This window comes from Crocuta crocuta, unplaced genomic scaffold, assembly GCF_008692635.1.
Source record: "Crocuta crocuta isolate KB4526 unplaced genomic scaffold, BGI_CrCroc_1.0 scaffold222, whole genome shotgun sequence".
NCBI lineage: Eukaryota > Metazoa > Chordata > Mammalia > Carnivora > Hyaenidae > Crocuta > Crocuta crocuta.
This window is the reverse complement of record NW_027528806.1, coordinates 986,860-1,004,129: the sequence shown is the minus strand read 5'-3', so window position 1 is coordinate 1,004,129 and position 17,270 is coordinate 986,860. Positions and strand designations below refer to the sequence as shown.

Sequence of the window (17,270 nt, the reverse complement as noted above, 5' to 3'; positions counted from 1 at the left end):
AATGAGGTGATTTTCTGACAACACAGGAGCCACACGCTTGTATGCTGCATGGCATGTAGGCTTTCTGTTTTGCAAACAGGTTTCAGAGCAAACACTGGGTGCTTCCTATGTGCCCCATACTCTTCTGAGTACCTTACACATAGTTATTGCTTTTATCCCCTCACAGTCTCTGAATCAGGAATTGTCACGGTCCTCGTGACACAGATGAGGAAACTGAGGCAGAGTGAGGACATATATAGTTAGCAGCTGAACCAGGATTCCAACCCGAAAGTCTGGTATCAAGTTTTATGTCCATTTATAGTGTTAACTTAATTTTTATATCAATTCTTTAATTTTTGAAATCACAATTAGAAGAAAACATTGTACACAATGGGGCATGGGAAGAGCCCATGGGAGGAAACGGTGAGAAAACTTTTCAGTCAAATGACAAAGAGCTTTAGAAATTACTTCCAATCTCAGTGATCAGGAAAAACTTTATGGCAGCTCATAGCTTGGTCTTGAAGAACAGGGGGAATTCGAAAGGGCAAAAGAGGGGAATTTCCAGGCAGAGGGAACAGCATTTAAAAAAGAAAAAAAAAAAAAGGCATTGGACTGAGAGGGGCTTAGGGAAAACTGAGCAGTTTAGATTTGCTGAAGCTTAAGATGATGAAACAGAGTGAAGCCAGTGTGGTTTGAAAGTTCAGTTATGTAATGTTGTAAAGGCTGTTGGATGTCAGAGTGGATTTCTCTGATCTGATATGTAATGAAGAGACATTAAAGATTTGTGAGCAGGAGTTTGGAATGATTAGTAAATTCTTACAGAAGACCAAGTTGGCAGTCTTACATCTCTTGTGATGCATGGAATGCGTTGCAGGGGGGAGAGCCTGGAGGTGCCCAGACCAGTGACGGGGCAAGAACAGTAACTGAGGGTCTTCCTTTCTTGACTGTTGGGCACTAACCGCCATTTTGCACTGGACGATTCTTCCTTATAAGAGACTTCCCCGAATGTCGCAGGGCTTTTATCATCTTTGGCTCTCAGATATTGAATGCTGGTAGTAGCTCCCTCCCCCATCACTGTAACAAACAAAAGCATCCCCATCTTTTCCGAGTGCTTCCACCATTGGAAGCCACTGGCCCTAAACTAACAGGACATAAACAGGAGATGATAAGAATGATGAAGTGACACTGACTTGTAAAACTGTTAAGGATTTTATAGTGGGCTTGGGGAAGAGTGATATCAATGGGGTCTCTAAGAGGTAGTCATTGAGATGCCATCCTAAAGAAGCTTCAGAAACGAACAGAATAAAAAATTCACAGGATTGTGGGAAAACCAAAGTTTTCATTCTGAGTCCTGATCCTCTCTGAAAACTCTGTGTATTAAACATTTTGTCTCAAAAGATGTGTAAAGAGAGCAGGCCCCAAACCCTATCACAAAGGGAATTTCTGCCAAATGTTCAACTCTGTTCGCCTAATATCCTTTGCAGCTCTGAAAAACTGCCACATGGACCAATTCCTCTTCTCCAAACTGCCTGGAATTAATAGCTCTTGATGGCTTCACCATGGAAGCCAAATTTTTGGCAATCTATGATGTATTCAATGAAGCAATTTATTTCTGTCTAAGTCAAATGATGACATTTGAGATAAGTCAAGGATGTCTTGATTTACTGTAATCAAAATGTACTTCCACAGTCATCAGAGCTAGTATGTACTTTTATGTTGGTTTAGTATACAGGTCCCCTCACTTGATCCACAGATCATGCCTGTTTTACAAACTGAATAGACTGGAGTTAGAAGGGGCATCATCCAGGGACATCCATGTTGTCATCAACATGACAGTTGGGGCCCTCAACAAGTCACTTGACTGCCACAAATTTTATTTTCTCTGTTTGCAAAGTGTCATCGATGAGACCTCACCTGCTCCTCGGGACTGTCAAAAGGAGAGAATAAGAGGCTACATATGAAAGTGGTTTGGAAACCGACATGCTTTATAAATTATATGCGCTGTTGTTAGATTAGCTACAAATACTTCATTTCTCTTTAGTGAGGGAGAGGAGTCATGAATTGTCATTAAAATGCTGACTAATGTAAACATGTGGCCACTTTGCCACAAAGTCCTCTTTTGAGTTGTCAAATTATTTTAACAAGCTCATATACTGTGCATTCAAAATTCAAATGGGTAAAAATGATTTTGATGCTTCAAAGGATATTAATTAGGTCTAGAAATGGAAAAACAAGTATCTAGCCAAATTTCTAAAGCTTGAAAACAGGGGCCAACATTCTGTCATCATGTTTATTTTCTTCTTCCTCCATTTTCTAATTCTTTTAATGAGCCAGTGTGATTTTTTCATGCAAGCATGCAAACACACCAAAAAGAAAAGAAAATCATCAATATCACTGAACTAGAGAATGCTTTTAAGGAATTTTATCTTCAATTTCCACTCCAATTTGGATTACCTGACAGATTTTGACTGGAGTCCCAAGATCACTTTCTGAATGAAATGCAAACTCTGGCCCCTTCAGCTGCCTGTCCTCACAGGCCACTGAGGTTTTGTAGCCGGAGGGGGTGTTATAGGTGATCTGCACCAGCTCTACAGTCTATAAACAAAGAGCAGAGTCCAAAGCATGGACTGAGTTCTCTGCCATCACACAGCTGAAGCACCCAGCCCTCCTGGCTTAGGTCAGAGTTCTTTTTACTTTATCTCACTACATTTGTCCTCCCTCCCTGGAAATGTTTCCCCCCCTCAATTTAGGAGTTAGGGAGGACAGGAGGGAAGTTAGTGCATGGACCTGAGTGCTCCACATTTCTTCCACATCGGGCTATATTTTATACAAGTCCATTTGAAATCTACACAAGAACGCAACACCCCTAGCCATTTCCATGGAAAGTCAGGCACGGGGCAAGAAATGGAGCTCCTACCTCACTCCAGTTTCCAACCACCCAGTATGCGGGGCTGCCGCCGGTGGAGACCTGCTTATAATTGGAAGCATTTAGCAGAAACCCCTCAGCGATCAGACTTTTTGCATCTTCCTCGGTCAGGACTGGTTCGGAACTGTGTGTCAGATTCACGTTGCTTGGGAGTTCTGGGGGGTTATGGTTTACCGACTGTTCTGAGGCTGCTGGTTGGCGGTCTCCTCCCAGAGGGAACGGAGAGCTCACTGGCTTTTCAGTGAACATCCCTTCAGCTCCAGAGGCACCATTTTTGAGAGAAGCAGGCCTTTGGGTGGGTAGCAGTCCTTCCACAATGGTGCTGAAGGGTGGCCGCAAGGATGGCCCCCTGAGATAAGGTGTCGGTGGGGGTCCAAGGGGCATTTCTGTACTTCTCACCACTGAAGCATCATTTCCAGGCACTTTGACTTTGGTCCACACTATGGAGCTGTTTTCATTTCTGTCCTCAGATTGTTCACTGTCTTCCCCCGAGCCACTGTGAATCTCTGCTTCTGGCTCTTTGGTCAAGGTATCATAAAATGGAGTCACCTGCCAAGTCACAGGGTTGCTGGAAGATGGCAAATCAGAACCACTCGTTGTCGCGGTTAAAAAGTCTCTGTCTGAGGTAGGACCAGGGTCTGAACTGGGAACATTCTCTTCATTTGGCTGGACACTCAAAGGCCAGGAAGTGAGGATGGGCTGGGAAGTACTTCCAGTGGAAATGACATAATTGGAATCCAGTTCAGTTTGGCTGGAACTGTTCTGCCACCATTTACCATCCGGGTCTCCTGTTTCGGGGTCTGGGGTAGGACCGGGGTTGCTGATGGCCGGGGCACTTGTACTCATAGTCTGGGGCACTGTGGGTGTGCTCAGCATTCTGGGACTGGATGTGGTTGGAGGGATGGGCTTTAAGGGGTCCTGCTCAGACGTTGGCTTTCTCCCACTAGGAACTGTGCCTTTGTTGGGCTTCAGAAGTCTTCGGCTAGATGGGCATTGCTGGAGGCCACAAAGAGCCCGGCTGTTGGGTTTTCTTGTCATGTCACAAGGTTCATCGTGGTTCTTGGCACACGTGACACTGCGAATCCTCACTCCACCACCACAGGAAACAGAACACTGGGGAGAGAGACAGCTGTTAGTTCAGTGGGAAAGACCCATTGATTCTCAGGTTCAGGTTTGGCAACAAGTGAGAACAGGCCCAATGGGAAGTGCACTGTGCAGCTTAAACTTGTTGTCTTCTATCTTTATATTTGGTTTCTGTGCTCCTTTAGTTTTCCATGGAGATATGTATCTCCTGGCCAGATGGGGCTCAGGACCAACCATTACCCTTCTCAAACTAAAAATACAAACCATGACATAGTAAAACTGAAGTCTCTCTGTGCTTTGAACATGGGGCAGTGAATTCACAAAAAGTGCAATGATTTATACAGGTCACCTACTCTTTTTAAGAGATAGGAATATAATCTTTCCTAGGGTTGCAGTGCTATTCATTTAATGTAAAATGTTTATGTATTTTCTGAAATCTATTTAGTTATAACGAACCTTCCCCTTAATATTTAGAAAATACCAGACATAACTAGTTATCTCACCCAGGCACCACAGGCTCCGTTTCTACTTGCCTATGCCAGGTGGAATCAGATTAAAAGCCAGACGACTATCATACTCACACATGTACACAGATCCAGGACATATTCTGAAATTTAAAGGTGGGTAGTTAATCAAAGGTAGAGAGCTGCCCTTTCCAAAGAGTGAGTCCCGTAGCGTGGTGCTGATGTGACAGGCCATGACAGATGCCCCTCTCCGATGTCCTCTCCCCATTCTGTAGGGCATGCCAAAGCACAGGCAGCGAGAGTGCCTTCGGGGGAATCCTAACAGGGTTTTCTTTCCTCGGGATTCATGGTAAAGAATATTTATTTCCTCAGTCTCAGCAGCTGCAAACCACATGTCATTGCTACATAACACTAAATTTCTAGATGTTCTGAAAAATCTATACTTTTACCAGACAGCCCCATTTTTAGCTTTTTCTTTCTAATTTAAAGTCAACTAGCAAATATATGGCCCCTGAATGTGAACGATCCAGAGGTCTTCACTGGCTGTTTCACATTTGTCTCTCTTATATTCCTGACCTCAAAGCAGGTTTTTTGAGGAGGGGGTTCATATAATGATTGGCAGATTTCAAAATGTTCACAGCCATTTTTCTGTGTGATGCTCACGACAGCACTGTGAGATTTATGAGGCAGGAACTATGACTCCACCTTCCACAAGAGAGGAGCCTGAGACTCAGTGACCTGCTTGAAAGGCTGCAAGTCAGTGGCAGAGTAAGAAGCAGATTTATTTTGCATCCTCCATGAAATCTAGAGCAACACACTGGACAGGTAGCCATCCACTGATTTCACTTCCTGACCTGACTACAAACTCTTGATTTCTGGAAAGTTACCCAAAGGCAGGAACTGTTTTTATCCATAACTCAATTCCAGGATAGTTTTTGGGACACAGTGATCACGTAACATACACTTTTTAAAAAATTGTTTTCTTTTAAAGTGTATTTATTTATTCATTCATTTATTTTGAGTGGGGAGGGAGAGAGAAAGAGAGAGAGAACAAGCAGAGGAGGTGCAGAGAGAGAGAGACAGAAAGAGAGAGAATCCCAAGCAGGCTCTGCACCATTGGCACAGAGCCCGATATGGGGCTCGAATCATGAACCATGAGCCCATGACCTGAGCCAAACCAAGAGTCAGACCCTTTAACGACCAAACCACTCAGGTGTCCCAATACACATTTATCAAGTGACAATTTCACCTGAAAAAAAATCAGGAATGGGAAAATTCTTCTGTGAGCTTATGCATGTTTTAGCTTAAGGTTTTTGCCTTCTCAAGTTCTATTAATTCCTTCTGTGTAAGAAAATAATGTTGATGTATAAAACTCCCCCTTTATTTTGTCACAGTCCAGCATAATCACTCACTGATGTCTGATAGCTCTGGGAAATCAGCTCCTTTGAAAAGCAGGAGACCCTTATCAGCACTGGAGACAGTGCAGCTGACTGTGTCTTCAACCACAGATTGAGGGTCACCTCACTTTGAAGACTGCAGAGGGCAGGCTGGAGGTAATTCTTTTCCTGGTTTACTATAATATTTCTGCCTTCTTGTGTACAAAGATAGTTTATGCTCCATCCAGTTCATCCTCCTGACTCGGTCTCTGCTTCTTACATTCTAATCTGAACCCTTCAAGTCTTCAAATCTCCACATTGGAAAAATTATCAGTCCAATCAAATACCCTTCATGTACATCTGATCGCATTTCTGCACCAGCTGCCTCAGGCAGGCTGGGTTCTGAGAGCTGAGTCACGAAAGGGGCCCTGGCTAAGGCCACCTGCCCTCAAGCAGCAGGTGTAGGCCCCTTTGGGTATTTCCTTCCAAGAAATGTCAGAGTAGACATTTCTTTTCTTTTTATTCATTCCATTTTTTGTTCGTTTTGACTTGAAATGCTTATAATGTCCACAGGGAAGTTAGACTTTACAGCTTTATAAGCATTAAAAAAAAATCCTAAAGTATATAGATATGTGCCCTCCACTGCTACATTGAACTATGAAGCAGCAGAGCTATAAAACCTTTAAGAAGCTATGTGAACTCCCCAGTCTGCCATTATTAATTAACTCCACACATGACAGAGTAACTAAACCTTGGCTTTCTCCCCTGGAAATTGAGAGAAATTAATACTCAACCTTTCAAGGAGGCTGTGAGAGCTACATGAGACAACAGTCTTAACACAGTGCACAATATATAGAAGACAATTGGCAGTTGGAAGCTAATATCATCACTGTTATAATAATGATGCTGATAATAATAGTAGTGATAAAAACAAAGGGCTTGGGGTGGGGGCAGGGCTCTGATTTCTACTATCCTTTAGGACACATACCTGTCGTCTGTGGAAAGTATGAGGAGAGCAGCTGTCTGGGCGAAGGTGAAGTAGTTGTAGACACATGTCTAGAAGATACTGTGGGTACCCATACATCCACCAGTGGATACTCACTGGCTTATTGTTGGATTTTTTGAGATTGAGATCCCCTAGGGCTAACAGATGGATACACACGCACACACACACACACACACGTGCATTTACAAATTACAAGTATTAAGTAACCTTTTTTACTGTGAGAATTTGTTCAAGCTAAAAGAATAAAACTAGGGTAAATAATAGCTACCTAACTAGTTGTTTAATTAAAATACACTAGATTTTGAACTGTTATTTTTTTAATGTTTATTTATTTATTTTGAGAGAGAAAGAGCAAGCATGTGAGCAGGGGAGAGCCTGAGAGAGAGAGAGAGAGAGAGAGAGAGAGAGAGAATCCCAAGTAGGCTCTGCATGGGGCTCAAACTCATATGTGAGATTATGACCTGAGCTGAAATAAAAAGTTGGACACTTAACCAATGGGGCCACCCAGGCACTTCGGATTTTGAACTTTTAAAACTGAAGAGTATTCTAGAACAGAAATTCCATAGTGGCAGCCTAAAGATTAAATTTGGCCCCCACACATTATTTCCTTGGTCTCCACCACCTTAAAACAAACAAGCATACAGACAAAATACAAAAACTGAATTAGTAGCCAACATTTTAAAATTAGTAGATTTCATATTAAAATTCCAGATTTTTAGCCTCTCTCAAAAAAGCAGATGATCTGCAACTATTGACCCCATTCCCAAATGGCAACTCAAAACTTCATTAATGGAGACCTGGGTCTGGAGGACCCAGTGTTTTCTGGCACACTCAACCTTTCATCCCCATCTGCTTTCCTTATGGAAAGCTTCCAAATAACAGATGGATGCCATTCTTTAGCCCGGGGGTATATTGTGCCCAGCAGGTCAGGGTTAACTCTCTGCCAAGTATATTGGGGCTAAAAACGAAGTTGCCTTTTCCTCGTAGTCAGGCCAGAACAAGCAACACTTTTGTGGTCAGCCCTGTGCTTCTTCCAGTACATCTTACAACTGTGTTTATCTCCTTAGGAGCTGTCAAGCCCTTGGGATGAGATAAATGCAGGGCACAATGCCACACGTAGAGCTCATCTCAACTGGTAGTTTGGGAAATCTCAAACCAGTATCTGCTCTGGTTACTTTATGCCCTCACCTTACAATTTTGAACTCCGTACTGGGCAAACAACTCATCAATCTGCTCATGCCCTCCCTGGAGGTCCTTGCTCTCACTTGCCATTACTTCAAGATTAAGGCCTCCGGGGAGCCCGCTGAGGACAAGGTCTGCTGCTAAATGAGTCAGGCCACCCACCTGAGGGGCGCTGCGGAGGAGGGGAGCTCACAAATGGCTCAGAGCTATAGTGCTGAGAGTTTATTCAAAAACACAGTTGGGGCTTATCACAGAGATAGAGCTAAAGGGCTGAGTAGAGCAACAGCTAATGCTTTGCCATAAAAACATTAATTGTGTAGTCTCAGCAATTTATAAATGAGTGATTGGAACTCATGCTAAGACCAGCTTTGAAAGTAAGCTGAAACACTTGGGTAGCTGTTATGGGTTGAACTGCGTCCCCTCAAAAAGATATGCTGGAGTCCTAACCCCTCTCGCTCTATCTCAGAATGGAGACTTATTTGGAGGTGGGGCCTTTGCAGAGGCAGTGAAGTAAAAATGAGGACACAAAGTGGATCCTAATCCAATATGACCGTTGTCCTTATAAAAAGGGAAATTCAGATGCAGAGACATGTACATCAGGACGATGCCATTGAAATGAAAGCAGAGACCAGGGTGTTAACATCTACAAGCCAAGGAAATCAGAGGCCGCCATAAGCTAGAAGACCTGGAACAGAGTCTCCCTCACAGCCCTTAGAAGGAACCAACACTGTCAAGACCTTGATCTTGGCCTTCTGGCCTCCAGAGCTGTGAGACAAGAAATTTCTGTTGTTTGAACAACCCAGTTTGTGCTACTTTGTCATGGCAGTGCTATCAAACTCATACAGTACCCTGGACAATTAAAAGAAATATCAGACGTGATGAAGAGAGTCCATGGTCCCACACTGGTTCTCTGTGAGCGGTTGTGTCAAACAAGGATTCCTACACGTGTTCTCCAGGAAACCTGGCAAAGCACAGGCTGCTGGCATCTGAGAAGAACTGAGATGTTGGCACTTACAGACACCTCAGGCCCAAAGAGAAGGTGGTCAAGCCTCCACAGAAGCGCCTTGGACCTTAACTCCAACTGGGGAGGACCACAGGTAAGCGACTCAGAAATGTCTCCTCGCTTTCCTGCTCCGTCTTCCTTCAGTCTGCATGCATTTCTGTGAGTCTTCACACAGGAGTTTTCTTTGCTTCCTGTTTAGCAGTAGGTCAGCTGCTGGCATATGCTGCAGGGTCTTCTGTCTGAAGAGCTAAGCTACAAGAGCTGGTTTGCGAAAATCGCCATTTTGTCTACCTGGTCACTCGGACACTCCGACACCCACCTGAACAGCTTTGCACATAAGAGCTCCTCCGTAAGTGGTTAATTGATGGTTTTGTTCATTTGTTTGTGTGCTTTTTGTCAAGCACAGTAAGGGCATGACTGCTTTTGGAGGCTCCACCTCACACCCCATCAGATATATTAAAGAAAGATCTTTAGTCTCAAGGGAAACACAATCTTTTTCTCTAAACACCATCTGAAAGGGGTGACTGGGTGGCTCAGTTGGTTAAACATCTGACCCTTGGCTTCGGCTCAGGTCATGACCCTGTGGCTTCGTCAGTTTGAGCTCTGTGTGGTTCAGAGCTGTGAGACAAGAAATTTCTGTTGTTTGAACAACCCAGTTTGTGCTACTTCGTCTTGGGATTCTCTCCTTCTCCCACTCTCACTGTCTTTGTTTCTCTCAAAATAAATAAATAAACTTAAAAAAGAATAAAAACCATCTGAAAGGCTTTTTATTCTTTTGCTTTGAAAGTATGTGGGGAAGGCAACTCATTTAAGAGTGCTCTCATTTTTCAGCAATATGCATAGTCTGGAATTCCAGTGAAATGACAAAAACTGATTTCTATTGTTTCCATATATTACATTTTTTATTAATACCATATTGTTATATTCTGCAGGCATTTGAGATGGTCTTCATTCAACTCCTGGTTCTCTTGCTTAAAGGCTGTGTGACCTTGGACAAGTCTCTATGTCTCTATGTCTGTTTCTTCACCTGTACAATCGGGCTAATAGGCTGTTATGAAGTATTGTGTTAGTGCCTATAAAAGTGTTTAATACATATGCTAAAAGCCTAATAAGTATCTGTCATTAACATGTAATTAAATATTGATTTCTGATTTTGCAGCGTCTTCTGTTTTTTATGGAAATCATACATTAGCCTTTTTTTTTTTTTTTCAGGTCTCAAACCTTTTTGTAGACCCTGACCCAAGCCCTATGCTTACAGTGCTCCATGCATAAATGGCCCTGAGCTTGGGGCATGGGTTTAGATGAAAATGCAGGGGGGCACAGATTAAATGTCAGGGCATCTGGGTGCCACTGACTGGCCATGGCTTGCAAAATCAGACTAGAATAGAAAACAGACACTTGTCTTCTTGCTTGAGAATGAAGTTACCATTTAGTGAACACTTACTATTTGCCAGGCACCATGCGAAGGGCTTACATGGATTATGTTCAAGCCTTAAATTAATCCCCTCTTTATAAATGAAAAGGCTGTTAAAGGCTGAGCTTTAACACTAGCTCAAGGCCATATAATTCCACTAAATCTATTAGCCTAACTGCCAGGAGTAACAGAGGAATTAATGAACATCAACCTCATGAAATTATCTTAAGCATTAAATGAGATAGACTCTATAGTGTGAAAAGCACTCAACAAATGATAGATGACCTTGTTATTTCTATCTACTTACTCTGCTAAGAAGTGCCTACTATGTTCCAGGCACTGTTCTGTTAAGAAGTTTGGAACTATTAACTCATTTAATCCCCATAACTTCCCTTGAGTCTAAGTACTGCTGTTATCCCCATTCCATGGATGGAGAAAACTAAAAGTCATCACAAAGAGATGGAAGTCACACATCTAGTTAGGAGCAGAGCCAGGATTTGAGTTCAGGGCCCCTAGCCCCAGAGACTATGCATGTCCTTTACCACTAGGCTGGCTTCCTCTCATAAGGCATGTCATTGAAGTGGTAGACCTAATAAAAATGGGGACCACAGAAACTCTGATACTTTACAATAAATCGAGCCCCCTTTCTGGACCTTCCATACCCAGAAAGTAGGTTGAATAAAAATAGAATAAGATTCTTGGAGACAGGTGAGATTGGGGTAGGAGTCAGTGTTCAGGGCATGAGCTTAGAGAGGGAGGGGCTCGTCATAGGGGCAGAAAGCACCCCCCCCCCCGGCCAGCTCTTGCTAGGTCCTCCTTCCGACCCCTGCTGGGTCAGGGATGAGTGTGCCCACTGGCACAGCTGAGCCCACCCTCTCTCATTGCTTGGGGTGGCAGAAGAGCCTTGACAGGGAAGGGAAGTCAGCCAAGAGGACGACACTGCTTCTGCAGAGTCCAGGAGCCTCACAGTTCTTAGATCTCTGGTCCAGTTACCTCCTAGCAACCAACTCATCCAGGGTGACCCCAGCAGGCCAGTTCAGACCCACAGAACTTGCTGGAGCACTGCCCTGCGTCAATTAATGTCCGTCTCAAGACAGGATCCAGACCACACATACTACAGTAGCAAGAAGACAGCGCTGTATCATCTCTCTTAAAAATGTATCTGGGCTTAGTTAGAACATCAAAGACAAAGACATTTCATCATATTCTGGAAAAGCTCATTACAGGGCTGATGTGCACAGACATTAGCAAGACGAAAAAGGAGGAAAAGAAGACCCCCCTGGATGGATATTTTGACTAATTTAACTAAAAGCACCTCTCATGACAACATCCTCTAAATTGAAGGCAGGGGCTCGGCCTTTCTGTTCAACTCCATCAAGAGGAAGCTAGAAACCGAGTTCTGTGTCTGCTGGCAATACACTGTGCAATGGCCTGTGTTTGGAACAACAAACACGAGCACTTGCCACATCATGCCAACATTTTGGTCCCCTGTTCCCCAGCTAAGGCACGTCATTTTGTTCCCCATAAATAGGAGCACAATATGAAGAATTCCTCAGCCAAATACGTAATTGCAGTCCTTTAAAAGAAGCATGAAGGATCTGGTAATTAGTAAATTCTACATGACAGGAAATATTGACTGCTTCAGATGCAGCCAGAACATTCCTGGTAAACAGATTTAATGGGCCAGTTGTAATACCTCATTCAGCCTTATTTTGACAACACTGTAATTTACAGCAATCTAGGCTGCCATGGACGAACAGGCCAGGCCAGCCACAGGCTATCACTGACCTTCCCAGGATCAGCAGGGGGAATATTCTGGCCCATTGCTGATATGTGTACAGATTAGTAGTACTCTATTAGTTTGCAGGTATGTTTTCTTTACATGTATTCCTTCGTCTTTCTTTCCTTCTTTCTTTCCTTCTTTCTTTCTTTCCTTTTTTTTTTTTTTTCTTTTTTGGGTCCCATCTCTCCCGTGTGATAGAAGTTCTTACAACATAGGGACCATGCTTGCCATTTTCCTTTTTATTCAGCGGCCAACAGAGTATTCTGCACAGAATCAGAAGCTAAATAAACATGAACTGTGACCATGAGCTAATGAAATAAAGTTCTGGAAATAAGGTTATCAAAGTGGCTCTATTCAAATGATTGTTTTCTGCTTTCAAAGAGTCAATTTCAGAGATGGCACCTTTGCCTACACAAATTTTCAAATTCTTCTCTAGATAATATTTCATAGTACCTTCATGAGTACAGATAGCATTCTCTGAAATCCAGTATTTTCCATTTCTCTGAAGGTGAGTTCTAAGAGGAATTCCTATGATATTCTGGTCAACAGTAGCTTTATTATGGAAAGCATGGGGTTTTCCAAGGAAACTCATCCATCCTTAAAGTCTGGACTGTTGGTTTAAAAAAAACATTTATTTTTTGTTATTCCTTAGGTCATTGAACTGAAACGTGTATAGGGAAGCAGAGCAAGGCCCCTGGAGACCAAAAAGGCTCCACTTTGACTATAGACTGTGGGAGCACAAGACGTGATGCTACCAGGTTCCAGGTGACCTAAAGGAAAAGGAAGCTTGGGAGTTTTTCTTAACCTTCTAGCCCACTGATTTCTAATTATACTCAGAGAATTAGATCAGATTAATTTGGGGAAATGCAACAACACTTAATTGAATTTATATGGCTAATAATAGATGTGCCAAACCGTGGTCAGTCCTGGCCTTGACCCATGCTGAATAGATGGGCGATGTGAGGAGCTTTTTTCAAGCATCAAGTATACTGCCTGTCATTCTACCATCCGGGCTGCAGGTCTCCCTTTTATTTAACTACAGTAGTTCCATCGAAACATAAATGTAAGTGTTTAACAAATCAGCTGTTGGGGTGGGTAGGAGAGCCCTGATTTGCTACCAATGGTTTGACGACGGGACAGTAAAAATCCTGACAGTGTACAAATTAGCCGTTTTGAGCCTGTGCAAGTGGGATCCAGCTCATCCCTGGCTGGCATCTGACCTGGACAAGTGAGAAGACCCTGTAAGAATGAAAAGTAAGCAAAATGGGATTCAAGGCAGTTTGGAATGCAGGCAACAGGCCAGAGGCCATAGACACTGGCGATTGTGCAATTTTCCCTAGGGTCGCTTTGGATTGGTTGATGAGGACGCTGGGGTGGGAACTGGTAAAGCTTACCTCACTCCAGTTGCCTACTGTCCAGTCCGATGGACACAAGATGTCTCTGTTGCAGGAAATGAGGGTCTTGGGCTTCAGCAGGTGCTGGCAGTCTTTAGATGGAAGGGCCTGCTCGTCAGAGCCCATGGTCTGGACGCACAGCACTGTTCGCTTCTTCTCTCCGTGGGGCCCACATGTTGCTGAGCATGCTTCCCACTCCCCGGCCCACCACCTGCAGACACACACAGACATGCGAGAGAAGATCACCAAAAGTATGCGTATACATCCGGCCACTGGGAAGAGAAACCACGTGCAGAAGCGCAGGTTGCAGAGCTGGGTGGTGCTCAGTGATACTCCAGCTTGCTAGAGTAGGCGGGGCCATGGCTGGCTTGTTCAATCACAGCTCAAGTCCAATAGGGCACACAGCATTAGTAGATGCTAAATAAGAATGTCTTTGAATGACAAACAATATGCCCTCTCTCTTTTCAGCCAAGAAAATTGAGGTCTAGGGGCACCTGGGTCACGCAGTGGGTTAAGTGTCTGACATCGGCTGAGGCCATGATCTCATGGTTCGTAAGTACAAGCCCTGTGTCAAGCTCTGTGCTGACAGCTCAGAGCCTGGGGCCTGCTTCAGATTCTGCGTCTCCCTTTCTCTCTGCCCCTCCTCTGCTTGAACTCTCTCTCTCTTAAAAATAAATAAACATTTTTAAAAAAGAAGAAGAAAACTGAGGTCTAGTTTTCTGTTGCACAACTTCAAGCAGGTTTGAACCTTACTTTCCTCATCTGTGAAATGAGTATAGCAATACTGACTTTATACTAGTGTTGTAGATTAAACAAAATACCAGTTTATATATAGTGCATAGTACACAGCCTGACACACAATAAGAACTTGATTGTTTGTTATTATTTGTTGTTATTTTCTAAGTTTATTTATTTATTTGGAGAGAGTGTGTGTGTAAGCAGGGGGAGGGTCAGAAAGAAAAGGGCAGAAAGCAGTCTCTGTGCTGTGGGATGTGGGGCTTGATCCCATGAACTGTGAGATCATGAGCTGAGCCGAAATCAAGAGCTGGACACTCAACTAAATGAGGCACACAGGTGCCCTTATTCGTTATTGTTTTGATTGTTGCTACTGAGCAAAAGAACCCAATAGAATCTAGGTTCCCTGGTTCCTGATTGAATATTTTTCTATCCTAATGTGAAGCGGTACCGAAACACTGACTAATTTTCAATTAGTTAGGAGATGATCAATCAGGGGCATTCTCTTCCCTATCTCCTCCAGTCTACCTACTACTAGTTTCACTGGTCTCTTTGATGAGAAAACAGTAGAAAAAGAAGAAATGTAAGATAATTTCTTACATGTCAGCTATTCTTGACAAGTTAAAGAGCTAAAACTATTTGCTAAATGAATACTCTGGATTCTCTGTGGAGAAAAGCGATGTTAGTTCATTCTCTACCCCATATCATGGATGATTCATTCAGGCTTATAGAAGGTACAGCCCATGGCTATGTAGAGATAGCTTTTTTTAAAAAAACATCATTTATTTATTTATTTATTTATTTATTTATTTATTTATATTTTGAGAGAGAGAGAGCACAAGCAGTGAGGGGCAGCTAGAGAGGTAGAGAAAGAATCCCAAGCAGGCTCCCTACTGTCAGCACGGAGTCCCATTTGGGGCTGGATCTCACAAACTGTGAGATCATGACTGGAGCCAAAATCAAGAGTCAGATGCCTAACTGACTGAGCTACCCAGGTGTCCCTAGAAATAGCTTTTGGAAGTGGTACGGAGCCCTTTTTCTCTCTCTCTCTCTTCTCCGTCTTTGTGTAACTCTTCCCCAGCACAAAAGAAAGCACAAATGTCTTGATCTAGTATGGCTGGGGTTAACTATTGTTGGAAAGTACAGCTCACTCCTTCAGCTGTCCACCCAGTAATAAGATAGAATGTGTCCATTTTCATGGGAAAACAATATAGCATGTGAAGTCATTCATTCCTGAATTTAAGAAAGACTTCCAACCTCTAGAGAGTATGAAATTTTGAAGAAGACCCAAGTTTGTACTATGATTTATATTTAATAAAGTATTGGATTTATTTGGGTAAAACTTCTTTTGATTCTCACACTTTCAATCTCAGGTTAAAATCATTTAAAGAAACTATTCCTCAATCCTGTTACACTCTTTAATAACTTAAATTTAAGTTACTAAGATTAATTATTTATTCTTTAGTGTTTAACATCTGTAATTAAGTAGTAATAATAATAAATAAGATTACCCACATTCCTTGGTGTTTATCATCTGCTGTCTTGTGTGGATAAAGAGCTAATATTGGAACCATACGATGTGAAGCCAATTGAACACTCCCTTCGGTAACTATTAATGCAGTTACTTTTACCCTATTTCTGACATGTCTGAGGGAAGTCAGACATGTCACTGAATATATAAAATGTCATTCTGGAAGGGCTGTAATGATAGGCAGACTGAAAACGTAATTTATGAAATTACTTGCTACAGGACTTTCAGCTGGGTCACCACAAAGTGAGAATGAACCTCCTTGTTTTCTCTTTCTGGAATCTTCTCCATGGTTCCCTGGAGACATTCTGCATCTGTCTGTCACCAGCTTAAAGTGAAAACAGCCTTTTTCATCTCCCTGCAAAGGTCTTCCCAGCCCAGGGCCCAGGAGCCGATGTCAAGGTGTTTTCTGTCGTCCATTTCCCTTTTTGGATACCTGCCATAATGCCACCTTCCTAGGAGATGTATAATGGAATACTGTTTTTATACTTACAGGAGATTTGTGACAGGGGGCTGTTCAGATGTTCCGAAGGACGGGTGAGAAGAAAAATGAAATGCAAAAAACTCATCAAGACAAAAGCCCAGCCCATTTATTCACCCCAACAAGACAACCTCTCTGGGTTGGTCAGCACAGAATTAACAACAACCCAACCTGATTTGTTGTGTTTTTTGCCAGTGATTTTTATCCTACTGGACCGCTGCTGTCATTCCCCACACAGCTGGAGAAACGATGATGCACTGTCTCCCACTGTTCTTTAGTCCCCCGACATGAGTCACTCTTACCATCCCAGTTACACCGTAGAAGTCCTGAGAACTGGGGCTCTTATAGTGATTCTCGCACTAACAACACAGCGGGAGGCTTTAAAAAGCAAAAGGTGCTACCAAATGACAATGACTTAAAAGGACTTGTTAAGGGGCGCCTGGGTGGCTTAGTCGGTTAAGCGTCCGACTTTCGCTTAGGTCATGATCTCGCGGTTTGTGGGTTCGGGCCCCGCGTCGGGCTCTGTGCTGACTGCCAGCTCAGAGCCTGGAGCCTGTTTCAGTCTGTGACTCCCTCTCTCTCTGACCCTCCCCTGCTCACACTGTCTCTCTCTCTCTCTCTCTCTCCTAGAAATAAATAAAACATTAAAAAAAAAAAGAACTTGTTAAGCGCCCTCCTCCATGTGGGAATGAGCACTGGGTGTTATACGGAAACCAACTTGACAATAAACTATTAAAAATATAATAAAAAAAATAAAAGGACTTGCTAAATTGCTTATGCTTCCCTCTTCTTAATAATCTTCAAATTATTTGGAGACAATTGCAGCAAATTATGTTTCCAATATGCCAGCAGAAGTTGGGGTCAAATGGGCTGCGTTGCTCCGCTGAAGGGCTCTGATGTGGACGGCAGAGTGGCA

The 17,270-nt window shown here is 43.0% G+C and overlaps 1 protein-coding gene across 2 annotated transcripts in view; it reads right to left on the bottom strand.

Moving 5' to 3' along the window:
- ADAMTS12 (ADAM metallopeptidase with thrombospondin type 1 motif 12) overlaps positions 1–17,270 on the bottom strand; it is a 286,228-nt gene that overhangs the window by 35,084 nt on the left and 233,874 nt on the right. For both annotated transcript variants that reach the window (XM_077755824.1, XM_077755825.1), the window contains exons 18-19: positions 13,611–13,821; positions 2,897–4,018 (exon numbers count right to left, since the gene is read on the bottom strand). In XM_077755824.1, the coding sequence (XP_077611950.1) occupies positions 2,897–4,018; positions 13,611–13,821 (1,333 nt within the window). The remainder of the gene's footprint in view (positions 1–2,896; positions 4,019–13,610; positions 13,822–17,270) is intronic.